The following is a 14,228-nucleotide window of genomic DNA, read 5'->3' as shown; positions in this document are numbered from 1 at the left end:
TCTTTTTGACAAAAGACAAGCTATGACACAAATGAGACCAGAAAAAGAATTTCTACAGGCTCTGATAGATGCTTGTAATTTTTGGGACAGTCCTCAGATTAAATAAAAATTTCTTCGAGAGGGAATTTCGACCAAATAATAACATTTACAAAGGGAACGTCAGAAGTTCCGGACGAAATGTCAGAGTGAACAACGGCAGTTAAACAAAAATTCCTGTGTTCAGTCAGAATTTTGTATCACCATATATAAATTAAATTAACTTAAATATAGTCCTTTATTTTACTTAGAAAACATGGCAGGCTTGTCCATGATAAGTGCCATAAGAAACAACAACAACTTAGAAAAAGAGAACAAAAGAAATTTAATTTTTGTTATAAAGGACAGGTTCCTATAAGCACAAAATATGCAGCATTCCTTCAGCACGATTTCTTCAGGATATTGTACAGCATCGGAATATCGAGCAACATCGTGTAGATGTATTATGATATTGTGTGCTAATAAGGATCTAAATAAAGAGAAAATTTAGTCGTAAAGAGAATTTTTCTCCTGTATCATGTATATTTTTTAATTATTTAATGGAAGAAAAGGATCAGCACAAAAATGCTTAAAGAAAGCATTCTTTAGTTGAAGGAAAAGTTGATGGATTCACGGATATTAAGAATTTCATGTAAATGAAACATTTACAACGTTACCCCATTATTTGGATGTTGGAAATTATTTAGAAAAGCTAAAAATTGTGATTCAGATTATAGTCGATAGGATCATAAACAGAGAAATTCCGACGAATCGAATATGAATTAGAAACAATTTTGGAAAAAATTGGCCGGAATATCTTTGATTTTAAAATTGGGTTTTAGCTTTAAAATCATTATGCAAGACGTTACGGCTATGGTGGCCTAGTGATAAAGTCTCGTCTGTGGGTCAGGAAGGTTCGAGACGCAATTCAGCCGAAAAATCGCGATGTCTCGTGTATTTTAAATCCTTCGGAATCAAGTCCTCTCCTCTTGATGCAGTGCGGTGGCTTCGAGAAAACGGTTCCAGGTCAAGTGGCATCTTCATCAACTGATAGTGGTTCAAAATTGCAAGGTCAATCCCGAAATAGTTCTAGAGTTGCTCTAAAAGATGATATAAATATAATTAAACCAACGGAGCAAAACCTTATTCTTGACACAACCCCTGTTCTGCTGGAAATTGTATATTATAATAATCAGTGTAATTTACTGGAAAATGTATGAAACTATGAAAGACACATTCAATGGTTTGCATATTCACTCGGACTCGGGCTACTCATGGGAGAAGCACTGAAGGATATCCGTGATTTGATTCGTGTAGTTTTTCTGATACTGTGACCTTCTGTAAGCACTTAAAAGTAGATTTTAATGTAGATGCTATCTCTTTATAGTATATAGTATCAAAAATGCAAATTTTGAAGAAATCATGAAAAATTTATATTAATTGTTTGAAAATATTTAGCTTGTGCTTAATATAACTTTTTAAAAATTAAAAATATGATTTAAATAGAATTATTTGGTAAAAATAAAAATGTTGGCTTAAAAAATGATGTCCACTTAATGGAATAGGTGGGCATAATCCACGTTTCAGATCTCAAGTAAAATGATATTGAAAGGATGTCGCACTTTAGCAGCTTAAAGAGCTACAGAAACTTTTGAAATCTTTATAAACTACTTGCTCAGTTGGAAATTAATTATTGGGGAATTTTTAATTATGGTATCTTTGAAATAACATAATGTAGATTAATTTTTGCATAAAAAATTAAGAGTGATAAAAAATATATCACCTTGTAATTCATCTCAAAAACATGAAGTAACAATTAATAACTATGTCAATATTTTCTTGACATGAGCCAATAAAACATTTTCGATAATTTGACTAATTAACGTATTAAATAAAGCCTCCTTTTATTGTTTTTTACTTGTTATGATTAATTTTTTTGCCGGCAGATGTCCTTGCCGGAAACGGAAAATTTGTGATGTCACAATACTATTGTCAACGCCCAGTTACCATCACTGTCTCTTGCTAGGGACAGAAAAATTTTCTTTCTGAATTGTGGAAGTTAAAGCGGATTCTCTTCGGTAATGTTAAAATTAAATTTTGTTACTATATCCGATGCAAAATATTTTAGAAATTTAAGTTTTGTGGCCTCCAAAACCTCATATTTCCTGTTCTTATCGCGTCATATCCACGATATCGGAGGAGCTTTATTCAATATGGCGGTCTCGCTAATTTAAAACACTATATTTTTATGTAAACATTGTTTATATTAATGACCCACTGACATTCCTACATCCTAAAAAGTTAATTTTCATCAAATTATTCTTTTGTATATAATATTATGTATGCTTTATTGTATTGTTTGTTATTGTGTATTAATGGTTAGGCTTGTCTTATTGATAGTGATCTTACTTCCATAAACCACTCCTAATAAAGTTGATTACAAATTTATTATATAAAATGTTGGTTTTATTTTTAATAAAAGTGAAATGTGACGGGGATTTGTTTCTAAGAGTTTTTATGTCCGGGTTTCCTTAAGTCTGAATTAAGGAAGCATTGATATGCAATTATGACTAATCAAAATATTATCGGCATTGCGCATATTTGCATATCTGTAATTTTTGATTGTGTGCCATTTCCTGATATTTTGAAATTATAAATTGGTTCAGTAAGAAGTATTGAAGTATTTGTATTTTTTGAGTTTTTGCTTTATTACATTGTTTTTGTCCTAATAAAGGATACAACTTTCGTGAACAAAGCTATACTATGATACTTCCCCCCCTATTTTAAGTTTTTAATCTAGCTATATATATATATATATATAGCTATACACTTATGAAGTGACATGAAAGATCTGTATATGTATAATTTCCTTTTAATTTTCGAACTTTCAAACTAAGTTCTTATGCGAGTGTAATTTTGAATCAATCATTTGTTTTTGAGCTAGCATTTATGTTGGTTCAAGTGATAGTTTTATTTTTAATGTTATTTAATATTGTATTATTGTTACAAATTCATGTATAAAACTTGTTGCAAATTTTTCCATAAATAACAATTTTGATTAGAAATTTCATTTTGTTTGAATACAAGCTTTAAATTTAAAGATTAATTTTTCTTGCATAACATATAAAAATAATTTATTAAATTATTTTGGATCATTCGCAAAACTCTCATTACTTGTTTTATTTGTTTTCTTTCAAAATAAAATTGCTTGTATAAATAAATGATTATACACAGATGGTGAGAAAAGTTTAATGGACATTTTTTTTCAATGCTTTGATTGGTTAATTTATGTTGATAACATCCAATGTATGGATAGCATAAGTTAATGACATTTTTCTTGCTATGTATGTATATCTAGGTTTAACAATTATGAAATTTTATTCAGTTATTCCACTTTCTAATAGCATCAATACGATTTACAACATTATATATAAACTGCAGTAAAATAGTTTTATAGTGTCATTATTTTTAAATTATGGATAGATACTTTTAATTTATTTCGTTCAACTCTAAAAAAAAAACAAAATATTCAAACATTCTTGTATTAAATAAAACACATTTTAATTAGATGTATTTTATACTTAAGGCCGCCACGCTGGACCTGGCATTTTATCCGTAAGAGATCCGAGCCATGCAGACAATAAAATGCGTTGTAGTGGGAGATGGAGCTGTGGGAAAGACCTGTCTCCTTATATCATACACAACAAATAAATTCCCTTCTGAATATGTGCCCACCGTAAGTATGAATTTTAGCTCAGTTTATCTATTTTAGGTGTTATTATTTAACAAAAAGCATTTGTTGTAAGTGTGAATTTTAAGAATCCTTTAATAATGGTTCTGACATGAAGTAACATCTGTCATTTTCCTTTTTTTAAATCGTAGATTTTGCTTTGAAACAAATTGAATGGAGGAGGGGAGGGGGGCTTATAGATACATGATAAAAAAATATTGCAGCAATTTTACTTCATAATATTAACACACATGATTATATTTTATTCAATTTCATCTAAACAAAATGTTGTTAAAAACATGTAATTCAATTGATATTAATTCTGCCGATGAGGTATAAAATTTTAATGCACAAGATTAAATCAAAATTGGAAATAATTTTGGTATCAGTTATATGTGAAGTATATGATTAGCTCTTGTATTTTATTTTGTCCTTGTTTGTCTTATTTCTTTTAATGTTTTATGGATATTAGGTAGGTTTCAACTATTTTAAATCTTAATTTTTTTTATGTACTGTTTAAGTTCTTATATTTTTATTTTTATTCTTTTGCAGTATTTTTTTTAGGCTTGTTTTTACCAGTGTCTTTAAATTTTTATAAATTTGTTTATTGCATGTAGTAAATTTTGTGATGTGGGTCATGTAGTTGTTATAAAATCTTTTATGTTTCTAGTCTACCATTATTAGAAATTGCATTTTACAAAATTTGTAGATAATCTTTTATATATTATTCAAATTAAATAGTTAAGATATTCTTATCAGTCCAAACATTGTATACATCTTATTCAAACATGTGTTCTGTGACAATAAAAAAACAACCATTAAATAAAGTATTTAGTATAAATTTATACTTTATAGAGCCAATTTAAAAATTCATGTGTTTAATCTTATTTTGATATGTAAATGCTTAATGCATAAGATACTATACAATAGTGTGGTTTACTGGATGATTGAGATTGATTGATTAGCATTGTGATGGCAGAAACTCCCATTGTAATACTAGTTAATTAATAAACTAATTAATATATGGTTTTTTATTATAGGAAATTCTGGATTTGCATTTAGATATGTACTGATAATTTGTTAAAATTATGACAAATAGAAGTTTTGAGGCTTTAATGCATGTTATGGATTTATTTTTCTAGTAAAACACATTTGATAAATCTTTTGTCAGTAAGGATTTAAAATAGCAGATAATAATGAATCCTGAGGTAAAGATCTAAGCTTAATAATTCATCAAATTAATTTAAAATGTGTTTATTTTAAGAAATTTTAACTTATCAGTTTGCATGTCTGTAAAAACTGTTGGAAACATAAAATTATTCTTCCAGTCATTAATTCATAATTCTGTATGAAGTTAGTACAAAAATGATGTATATCTTAACTTGTAATATTGGTATGATGGAATTTTGATTTTTTTAACCATTAATTTTTATATTCCTTGCTTTAATTTTTGTAAATTATGTTTACACTGTTTTAAAACTTGGTAGCTAGCTTGGTTATTTTTCTCTAATTTTAGTCATGTAAATCCATTATTTCATGCTTTGATCCCGATATTTAAAAAATTAAGCTGTCATTTTTCCAAAAAAAGTCTGCTTTGTCTATAACATTTACTGTTGAAATAAGGTTGTCCTTCTTAACTTTAGGTTTTTGTGCTTGGATATCCTATATTAAAAATTTTGTTTGCTGTACCTAAAAAGGATACTTTCTTGTCGCTAATTTATTTGTTATTGTTTGAGAAAAAATTTCTTTTGTTTGTAAATAAACCAATTATTTAAAAAAATTTCCAGTGTTGTATAGTTTTTGATAAGACATCTTTGAAAGAATCCAGCTGTTAAATATTGAATAATTGTTTTAAAACTTTTTGGAAGAATTATTGGATTTATTTTTTTTAAATATTTAATCTCTTATTTGTTGTGCAATTTAAAATATCCATGAACTTTGCTAATTCTTTTAGAACATACATAATGAATCATAATGAGTACATTCACAGTTTTTATTAATATTCTTAAATTACATATAGTACAGGTTAATTACATTAACGATTGATTTTTTTTTTTTTTTTTTTTTTTTTTTTTTTTGCAAATCTAAAACTTTGAGGCTCTCTTATGTATTCCTAAATTATTGTAATTTTAGAAAGGTACTTTGTATTTTAATTTTTGTCTATCTGTATTTTCTTATTGGCTTTAATATTTTTATTTTTGTTTATAATGCTGGCTGTTAATTTATCTGTTACATGAATGTCAATTTTTTAATTTTGCTGCATTAAAAGAATTAGTTCCATTAGTAGAGTCCTTAATAAAACATGTTAAATCTTTAGTGAAAAGTCAATCAATGAAATAACATCAGCAATCTAGCTTGTCAATGAAAATGCTTCTAGAAATTTTGAATCTTATGAATGACTTAAATGAAATTTCATTGTCAACCTTTTAATATGGACTATTTGCTTAAACTTTCATAGTTTAGCTCTGCATTTTTTTATGGGTATTTGTGCAGGGCTAAATTGTATATAAAAAAAATATTGCTTTAAGTTAAATTGTTCTTATTTTTAAATTCTCTGTGTATAATATAAAGAAATTAAATCTCTCTATTGTAATATTAACATATATATGCACTGAATTTCCCTGGCTAAGGGAACCAAATGATACATTTATGTATGTGCAATTTCGTTATTGTATCTAATTTATTTTATGCAAAATTATTAGGTGTTCAAAAAGTATTTTTTGTCTTGTCATTTTTATTATTTTCTTGACTATTCATGAAGATAATTCGTGTCTCGCATAAAAAAAAGTGAACAAAATGTAGAAAAGTGAATAGTTTCATGAAATGCTATGCAGTGTCCTTTGTATAAAGTTATTGTAGATATTTTTCTATATTAATGTAAATAATTTCATCTAAGAAAGTTTTTCAATGTTGTGTAGCTTATCATAATAAAGAGCTAAGATATATTTTAGAGTGATAACTTGTATAACTATACTTTTTTTTGTTTCTTGCCCTATGTAAAACAAATTAGGTTTAATTTGTCAAAGTTTTATCTATATTTGTGTATATTAATCTTGTGTAATGATGCACTTGTGAAGTATGCTGGAAATTTAAATCCTTTGTGTATGCCTTTTTTTTTATACCTTTTGGAAACATTTCTTATATAGTAATACAAATATTTAATCAATGAATTACTTTCCATATCTTTTGGGTGCAAATACTGTTTAATATCTTTTTCTTAATTTTAGGTATTTGATAATTATGCAGTGACTGTAATGATAGGGGGTGAACCCTATACTTTAGGATTGTTTGATACCGCTGGGCAAGAAGATTATGATCGCCTTAGACCTCTAAGTTATCCACAGACAGATGTTTTCCTCGTATGTTTCTCTGTTGTTTCTCCATCTTCGTTTGAGAATGTAAAAGAAAAGGTGAGTGTGAAAGCAAAATTTGCACTTAATCCTTTCATTAGAAAAGCTATATTTTCATATATTCTAGAAAAATTTCTTTGAAATAGTTACGTTTTTCATTGTTTTATTTTATATATGTGTCATGTAGATGCAAAATCTTTTCTCTTAATATAATTCATTGATGAGGCTTGAAATGATTTATGTGATTGAAAATGTGAATTTCTCAAGAAAAGGAAGGAAGTTATATAATAAATATTCTTAAATTTTGAATTATATCTACAGGTCGTATTCTTATTTAACATTATTTAAAAATCTAGAATTGGTTGACAGATGTGTCTTTATCTATAAATGGAATATTGCAGTCTAACTATCCGCTGTGGGTTTCCTTGAAATAAAATAATTTTGCCTAACAGTCTTCTTTATAGATAATTCACTATATTGTATGGTGTTGCATCTGATTATGGCTGGAAATAATATTTAGGGTGTACTATTTTAACTTGCAGAAGCTATTTGTCTTTTTATAAGCTCTTAATTCATGGACTTAATTATGCTAAAGTAAATGAAATAATTGTATTAGCAATACACATATATAATTTTTAAGAGAAATTTTTCATTATATCAGGTTTTGTTATTGAATTTTTTTCTTCTAATTTTTTTTTCAGGCTTTTGTTCAGTACATCTTGATATTAAAAAAATATATATATATTAAATAAAAAAAAATTTCATTGTAACCATGCAAAATGGTCTTGAAATCAAGTGACTGTTATCGGTGCTTATCAGATGTATATGTAATCTTGAATTTTAGCATGAGTTATTCTAACTTTAATCATTCTTTATCTTTAATGACTTAACTAAACTGATAAAATTAAAAAAAGAGATTGAACCAAAATATATAGAGAGAAATATATAGTTGTTAAAATCAATAACTTTAAATAGTTTGAATAGTTATAAATTTAAAATGTCTTGTAATATTAGTAGCTATTTTGTTGGATATATTTTGATATGCATACCATAATTTCTTTCACAATTATATAAATATTTTTTTTTCTTAATTATGTAAAGCCAGCATAGATAAATACATTGATAACTATTGTTTTCTCATCTGTTACTAAGATTTTTTTTGTATTATGTTTTAATATGTATTTATTATTTAATGGAATAGCATTATTTATATCTGAGATTTCCAAGTTTTTGTTTTGCAGTCTGTATCATAAGTTGCTGATTTTTGATATTATAAATTCTTTCAAACTCTTTATTACTCTTTTCCAATTATGAACATTTTTGAATTTGATAATTTTTTGACTGTATATTGAAGATTACTTGTTGTAATGCAGCTTTAAAACTGTGCATTCTTTATACTGGACAAAATGCATTTTAATATCTCTAATTAAAGCAAGTTCACCTAGTTTTACATTACAACTCCTAAATTTGTTGATTATGATTTCTTATTTTTCACTTAGAAAATTTATTTATTATTAAAGTGAAGTTCAATAATTGAATTTGAACCTACCTAAAAGGAAACCAGGAAATTTCAAAACTATCAAATTCAGATGATGGGGATATGTGTTTAATTTAGAACACTTTGAAATTTTGAGTTTCAGAATTCTTCAAAATTCAGAGGAGCATTTCTAATAACATGTTTCAGATAATGTTTAAATGATTTATCCTCAGTGTCCTAAAGACTAGCGAAATTTAGTGATTATGGAAGGATGAACTTTCATTCAGTATTTTCACTTTAAAAAGAAAGTTTCATTTAGAACCTAACACCTCCTTTTTTTTTTTTTTTCCCCAATATTTGCACCAATAAATTTCTTAGCAATAAGGCTAAATAATTTAAAGACAAAAAGAAAAGTATCAAATGGTTGATAAAGGCATCTTGGGTAAAATCTTATAAAATCCAAATCAATAGCTTTTGTGCTTGATTGCACAAATATATGAACATTTACTTTGCTTAATCTTTTTTGTTGATTTCTGAATTTTATATAGAAAGGTTTACAAAAATCAATTTTTACAATACTAAAGGAGACATTCTTTTATCTTTGTTAATCCATAAAATAGCCTTTTATCACAGGTTTGTTCTTAAAACAAGTAATTCATTGAATAGAAACACAACCTTTTAGCATAGTTTCTATCATTTATGATGCAATATTTTCATCTAAGGTTATAATGAAACAGAAGAATTGGAAAAAAATATTTTAATACTGTACATAATGGATGTTTTAATAGTGCTCGTCTAGTAGGGTTATCTAGTATTCATCTCCAATTGAATTGTATTTTAATTTGCTAATTACATGTAAAATATTGTTGTCATTTAAAAAACAATTTAGATTTCACCTGTTACTATAGACAGTAGTGCCCTTTTGGAGATTCTTAGTTTTTGAGAACTCATCTTACTGAACTAAACAGATTTCAGCACGTTGGTGACTAATAATTTTTTTAAATGAATAAATATAATTACATAATGCAGGAGATGACTTATAGTTACATAATTATAATCGACTTCAAAGCTATCATCGAATAGAATTATGATTAAAAACTGGAAAAGGAAGTGGAGAATAATCACTTGTTTTCTTTAATTCAATCTAAAAATTATTTAGCGAAATCATAATATCATTACTTGCATTTATTGGGAAAATCGGGTTTTAAAAACTGAGGTCCTTTTTATCAGAGGTTACTATTTGAGTCTTAATGCTTAATGCCTTCTTTAGGAAATAAACATAACTTTGTTTCCTTAGACAATGAGACCAGGCATTTAATTATATAGATTCAGAATTTCAGTCACTTTATTAGATACAAATGGCATCCATCTCCTGATCTAATGTAGGGAATTCTTAGTCTATCCAGAAGAACATTGGAGGCTTTTTTAGATCAACCATTGCTTTGACTTTGGTTGCCAGTTGGGCATCAAGCAATGTACCAAGTAATTTGACTCATGACATGGGGATTTTGTTAGCTGACTAACTTGATTTTTTGACACTAGAAGATTCACTTTAATATTACACTCTTTCATAGCTTTTACACAATTAATGACGTAACCTTTTTGGCTGGTATTGTAAAAGCAATGCAGTTTTAAGAAATTAGTGAATTCATTTTTGGATTTTGGAAAACAGGATATATTAGGAAACCATTGATGCTATGTGGATTTAATTTTACTCCTAAAAGAGCACGATTGAATTTTTAAACTTTATAAAAGTATTGTTTTCTGTCTATAGGAAGTGTACCTGTTTTCAGCTAGTGTTAATTGTCAAATATTTATTCTCAACATCATATAGTGTGAATTTATATCAAATGTATTCAAATTTGGGCCAGGTGAAAGACAATTTAAATGGTAAAAATTAGGACTTGTCAAAAGCAATATGCATTTTTTCTTATGGCTCTCGTCCCTAAACATTGGTTGGTGAAGCATATTGGTTTGTTTTTCAGGATTATTATGCTATGTTTCTCATAATCTTGTAAGGTTTCATTATTCAAGTTTAGATTCAGATCAGGATTTTTATTGAAACTAGTGAAACAAGTCTATTTTCCATAACACTATAAGTTAGCACATTCTAATCCTTTTTCAAAGGTAATTCCATTTGCAATAGTTATTCTTATAGTAAACAATTTTGCCAAATGTCTAAAGATTTTAATAGCAATTTTTATCAACAAATATGACCTGCTAAAACTCTTATGTTATATTATAAGTAATCAAAAATCTAATAATTATGAAATTGAAACAATCTAAAATAAAAATTCTGAAACGAAACCAAATTATTTTGGGAACTAAAAACTAAAGGTAAAAAACAGAAAAAGCGCCATTGTATTTAGAGTGAAAATGCAGCTGCTACTAAAACAGATTAATCTAGACCATTAGTAATAAATACTAAGTTAATAGGAAAATAGAATCAAAATTAAAGTAAAATAAGAATCCGGCCTGAAGACTTTCTCAAGGGTCAACCTCAGGCAAGGATTCAAAATGAGGGATTTATTATAGAATCTACATACAGACACACACACATAATATATATACACACACACATTTATGATAAGTTTTATGTTTGTTTAGAATTCTTATTATTCCTGTTAGAAATTATGCTTAAAATATTTTTTTAAAAATTGATTAAATATAGAAGAATGTAGACATCAAAAATGCTGCTGTCATTGAAAGAATTAGCAATTTTTTAAATGTTGATTTTAAAAAGTCATATTTGTACTATAATATTTTCTGAAGTTATAAAACTGTCATTTTTCCATGATAATTTGTAGTTAAAATTCTAAATAAAATTTCTATTTAAAAAAATCCGAGTTCTGAGATTAGTACTTTGTAGGGTAAAACCTGTGCCATTTCTAGATCAAATGGTCTATATTATATGGCATATAAGATTATGAATAAAGGGAGAAAAGTTTGCTGTGCTTTAAATATTTTTTAATTTGAATGATTCTTAATGCTTTCTTAAATTTATGATAAAAATTCATAATTGTAGTAGATCCAATTGAATGCATCCTTATAGTGCTTAAGAATAATTAATGTTTGATTAATTTTAAAAAACTTGGAGAAGTTTCTAAGAATTTCTACTAGCAGTTCTACGTATTGCTGGAAATTACAAAAATGCCCTTCCCTGCCCATATCATTTATTTTTAGGTTAGGGACTAAAAACTAATTTGTTTAAATTTACCATTGCATGTGTCCAGATCATTTCAGTGTTTTGAAAATCATATAGTTAATTCATTATAAAAGAATATTTAAGTGTTTATATGTGCCATGAATCTAAAAGTAATATCAATGTTTCATCTGTTGATTTCTAAATGTTATTTTTTGACAAATATAGTTAGCAAAAGAATTTTGCTTCTTGAGACAAAAATGTTTAGATTTCAGGTTAAATATTATTTAAATTATTTCTTTAATTTATTTATAATTTAAGATTATTATAAATAAATTAGATAATAAATAGTTATCTCCTAGTTTAAAATTTCAAATATTTTCCAAAAACTTTAAACAATTACGATACAAGTTTATTACTTAAAATATTTTAGATTTTTGACACATTCTGGTTTGGAAAGAAATAGAAATGTAATATTATAATCAATATATAAATGTAAAAATGCTTTATTGATAAAAATAGTCAGCATTTGTTTGAAATTTTTAAATCTTAACTTAAGTATTGATAGAAATCCAAAAATGAAAATTAAGGCCTTTTCTGCATATAGTATATAAATTGCAGTATTTTGGTTTGACTATGGTAGAACATTTATTTATCTTAGATTTCTTTTGCTTTTATTTGATTTTTATATTCTTACATAATTATTTATATTTTGTTCTTAATGTGAATATTTATTTATATTTGGAGAATTCAGAATGTTTTGATATGAATCTTGCTATTTTCTCTTTTAGTGGGTTCCAGAAATAACTCACCATTGTCAAAAAACACCTTTCCTACTTGTTGGAACACAGATTGATCTAAGAGATGATGGAGTTACAGTAGAAAAATTAGCCAAAAACAAACAGAAGCCCATAACATATGAACAGGGTGAAAAATTGGCTAAGGAGTTGAAAGCTGTTAAATATGTTGAATGTTCAGCCTTAACTCAGGTAAATGATTTATTTAGCTTTTGTTTAAATAAGAAAACTATTAAATATCTCTTGAAGAAAGTTTAATGGCTGAACTTTATTTTATACTTAAATCTATATGTGAAGAGGAGTGGCTGTATTCCTTCTTTAATTTCATCATATTCTGTAATTGTATATATACGTCTGTCAGAAATTAGGGTTAATTTCAAAATTTGTAGACTTAAGTTACAATTTAATTAACATGAGGCAATTTTCTTTATGATCCTGTAGGTTTAAATTATATAATTTAGAAATCAAACTTTTTTGGGAATGTTGCCTGTAGTGGTAGCTTAGAAAAATTGGAATTTCACATCAAATTATTTTTGTTACAGCCATTTTGTGTACATTTTTTTTTAAATTGAAACAATTTTTAGTAAAATATACTTAGAAAAAACTGTATTGTTTTAAAGTTCCAAACATTATTTTATGTCTAAATTATCTTTTAATTCCTAAAGAATTTAATAAGATTGAATATTGGAATATATATATATATATTGCAAAATAATTAGTATATATTGAGTTCCTTTTTTTATTAAAAGCACATTTTGCATAAACCAACTGAATATCGGAAAATATTTTGTGTGTATTATTTAATAATTCAAACAGAATTATTTTGTTATCACTTGGATAATCTTGAGAATGATATTCTTTTGTTCAATCAAAAAGTACATTTGTTATTAAACTATTTATTGGTAACACATTTGCTAATTATCAATGTTTTTGTATAAACTGCTTTTGTTAATTAATTGCTTTTCTAAACTAAATATTTATTTTGATATTATTGGTAATTGTCGTACGAATATCTCAATGTCTTGATGTATAGTGTAAAGGAGTTGAGATCGGGTTGTGAAGATGTTATGTGCTCCAATCAAAAAGTTTTTTGTGAAGCTTTCAATCAATTGAAAGACATCTAGTTATTTTACTGAGGGTATATGGGGGTACAGGAAGAAAGAGTTTGGGTCACATTAGTTTTGAATTTTTAATTTCTTATCAAATGGTTTGATGCTTCATGTGTTTAATATATTAACTATTAATCCTCTCCTACTCTTAAATCTATGAGCTCAGTTAGCTAAGGAGAACTTTAAATTAATCAGTATAAATTTAGTTCCCTTTTCTTTTTTATGCAGTTGTCTTTTATTTTTATTGAATGATTATATTTGAATCTATTGTTTTTTTTTTAGTTAAATTTATTTTTGACTTGTACAGAAGATTTTGAATAATGCCAAACATTTTTTTTTTTAATTGCGATTGATTTTTTTTTTTTTTTAACTTATTATGTAGTGCATTTTGACAGAGAGAGAGAGTAGTTTTTCTCATATTTTGAAAACAATTTGCTTTTCAAGCTGATCACAAATAACACATGGCTTAAACTTTTCCTTCCTTTATTTTTGACAAAATTTATTATTTTATGTTCAAATTTTCTTCCTTTTTTTAATTAACATATAGATAAAAGAAATTCACAATATTTCATGGAGATTATGCATCAGTTTGTAATCGGTGCTGCATA

The 14,228-nt window shown here is 26.4% G+C and overlaps 1 protein-coding gene across 2 annotated transcripts in view; it reads left to right on the top strand.

The window, feature by feature from the left end:
- Positions 1-1,954: 1,954 nt before the first annotated feature.
- LOC129987906 (cdc42 homolog) overlaps positions 1,955-14,228 on the top strand; it is a 30,818-nt gene continuing 18,544 nt past the window's right edge. For both annotated transcript variants that reach the window (XM_056095898.1, XM_056095899.1), the window contains exons 1-4: positions 1,955-2,093; positions 3,602-3,751; positions 6,973-7,155; positions 12,506-12,703. In XM_056095898.1, coding sequence (XP_055951873.1) covers positions 3,647-3,751; positions 6,973-7,155; positions 12,506-12,703 — 486 coding nt within the window. In that variant the 5' untranslated portion in view covers positions 1,955-2,093; positions 3,602-3,646. The remainder of the gene's footprint in view (positions 2,094-3,601; positions 3,752-6,972; positions 7,156-12,505; positions 12,704-14,228) is intronic.

This window comes from Argiope bruennichi, chromosome 10 (genome assembly GCF_947563725.1).
Source record: "Argiope bruennichi chromosome 10, qqArgBrue1.1, whole genome shotgun sequence".
Classification (NCBI taxonomy): domain Eukaryota; kingdom Metazoa; phylum Arthropoda; class Arachnida; order Araneae; family Araneidae; genus Argiope; species Argiope bruennichi.
Note: the sequence above shows the minus strand (reverse complement) of the source record. Positions and strands in the feature narration are given on the sequence as shown.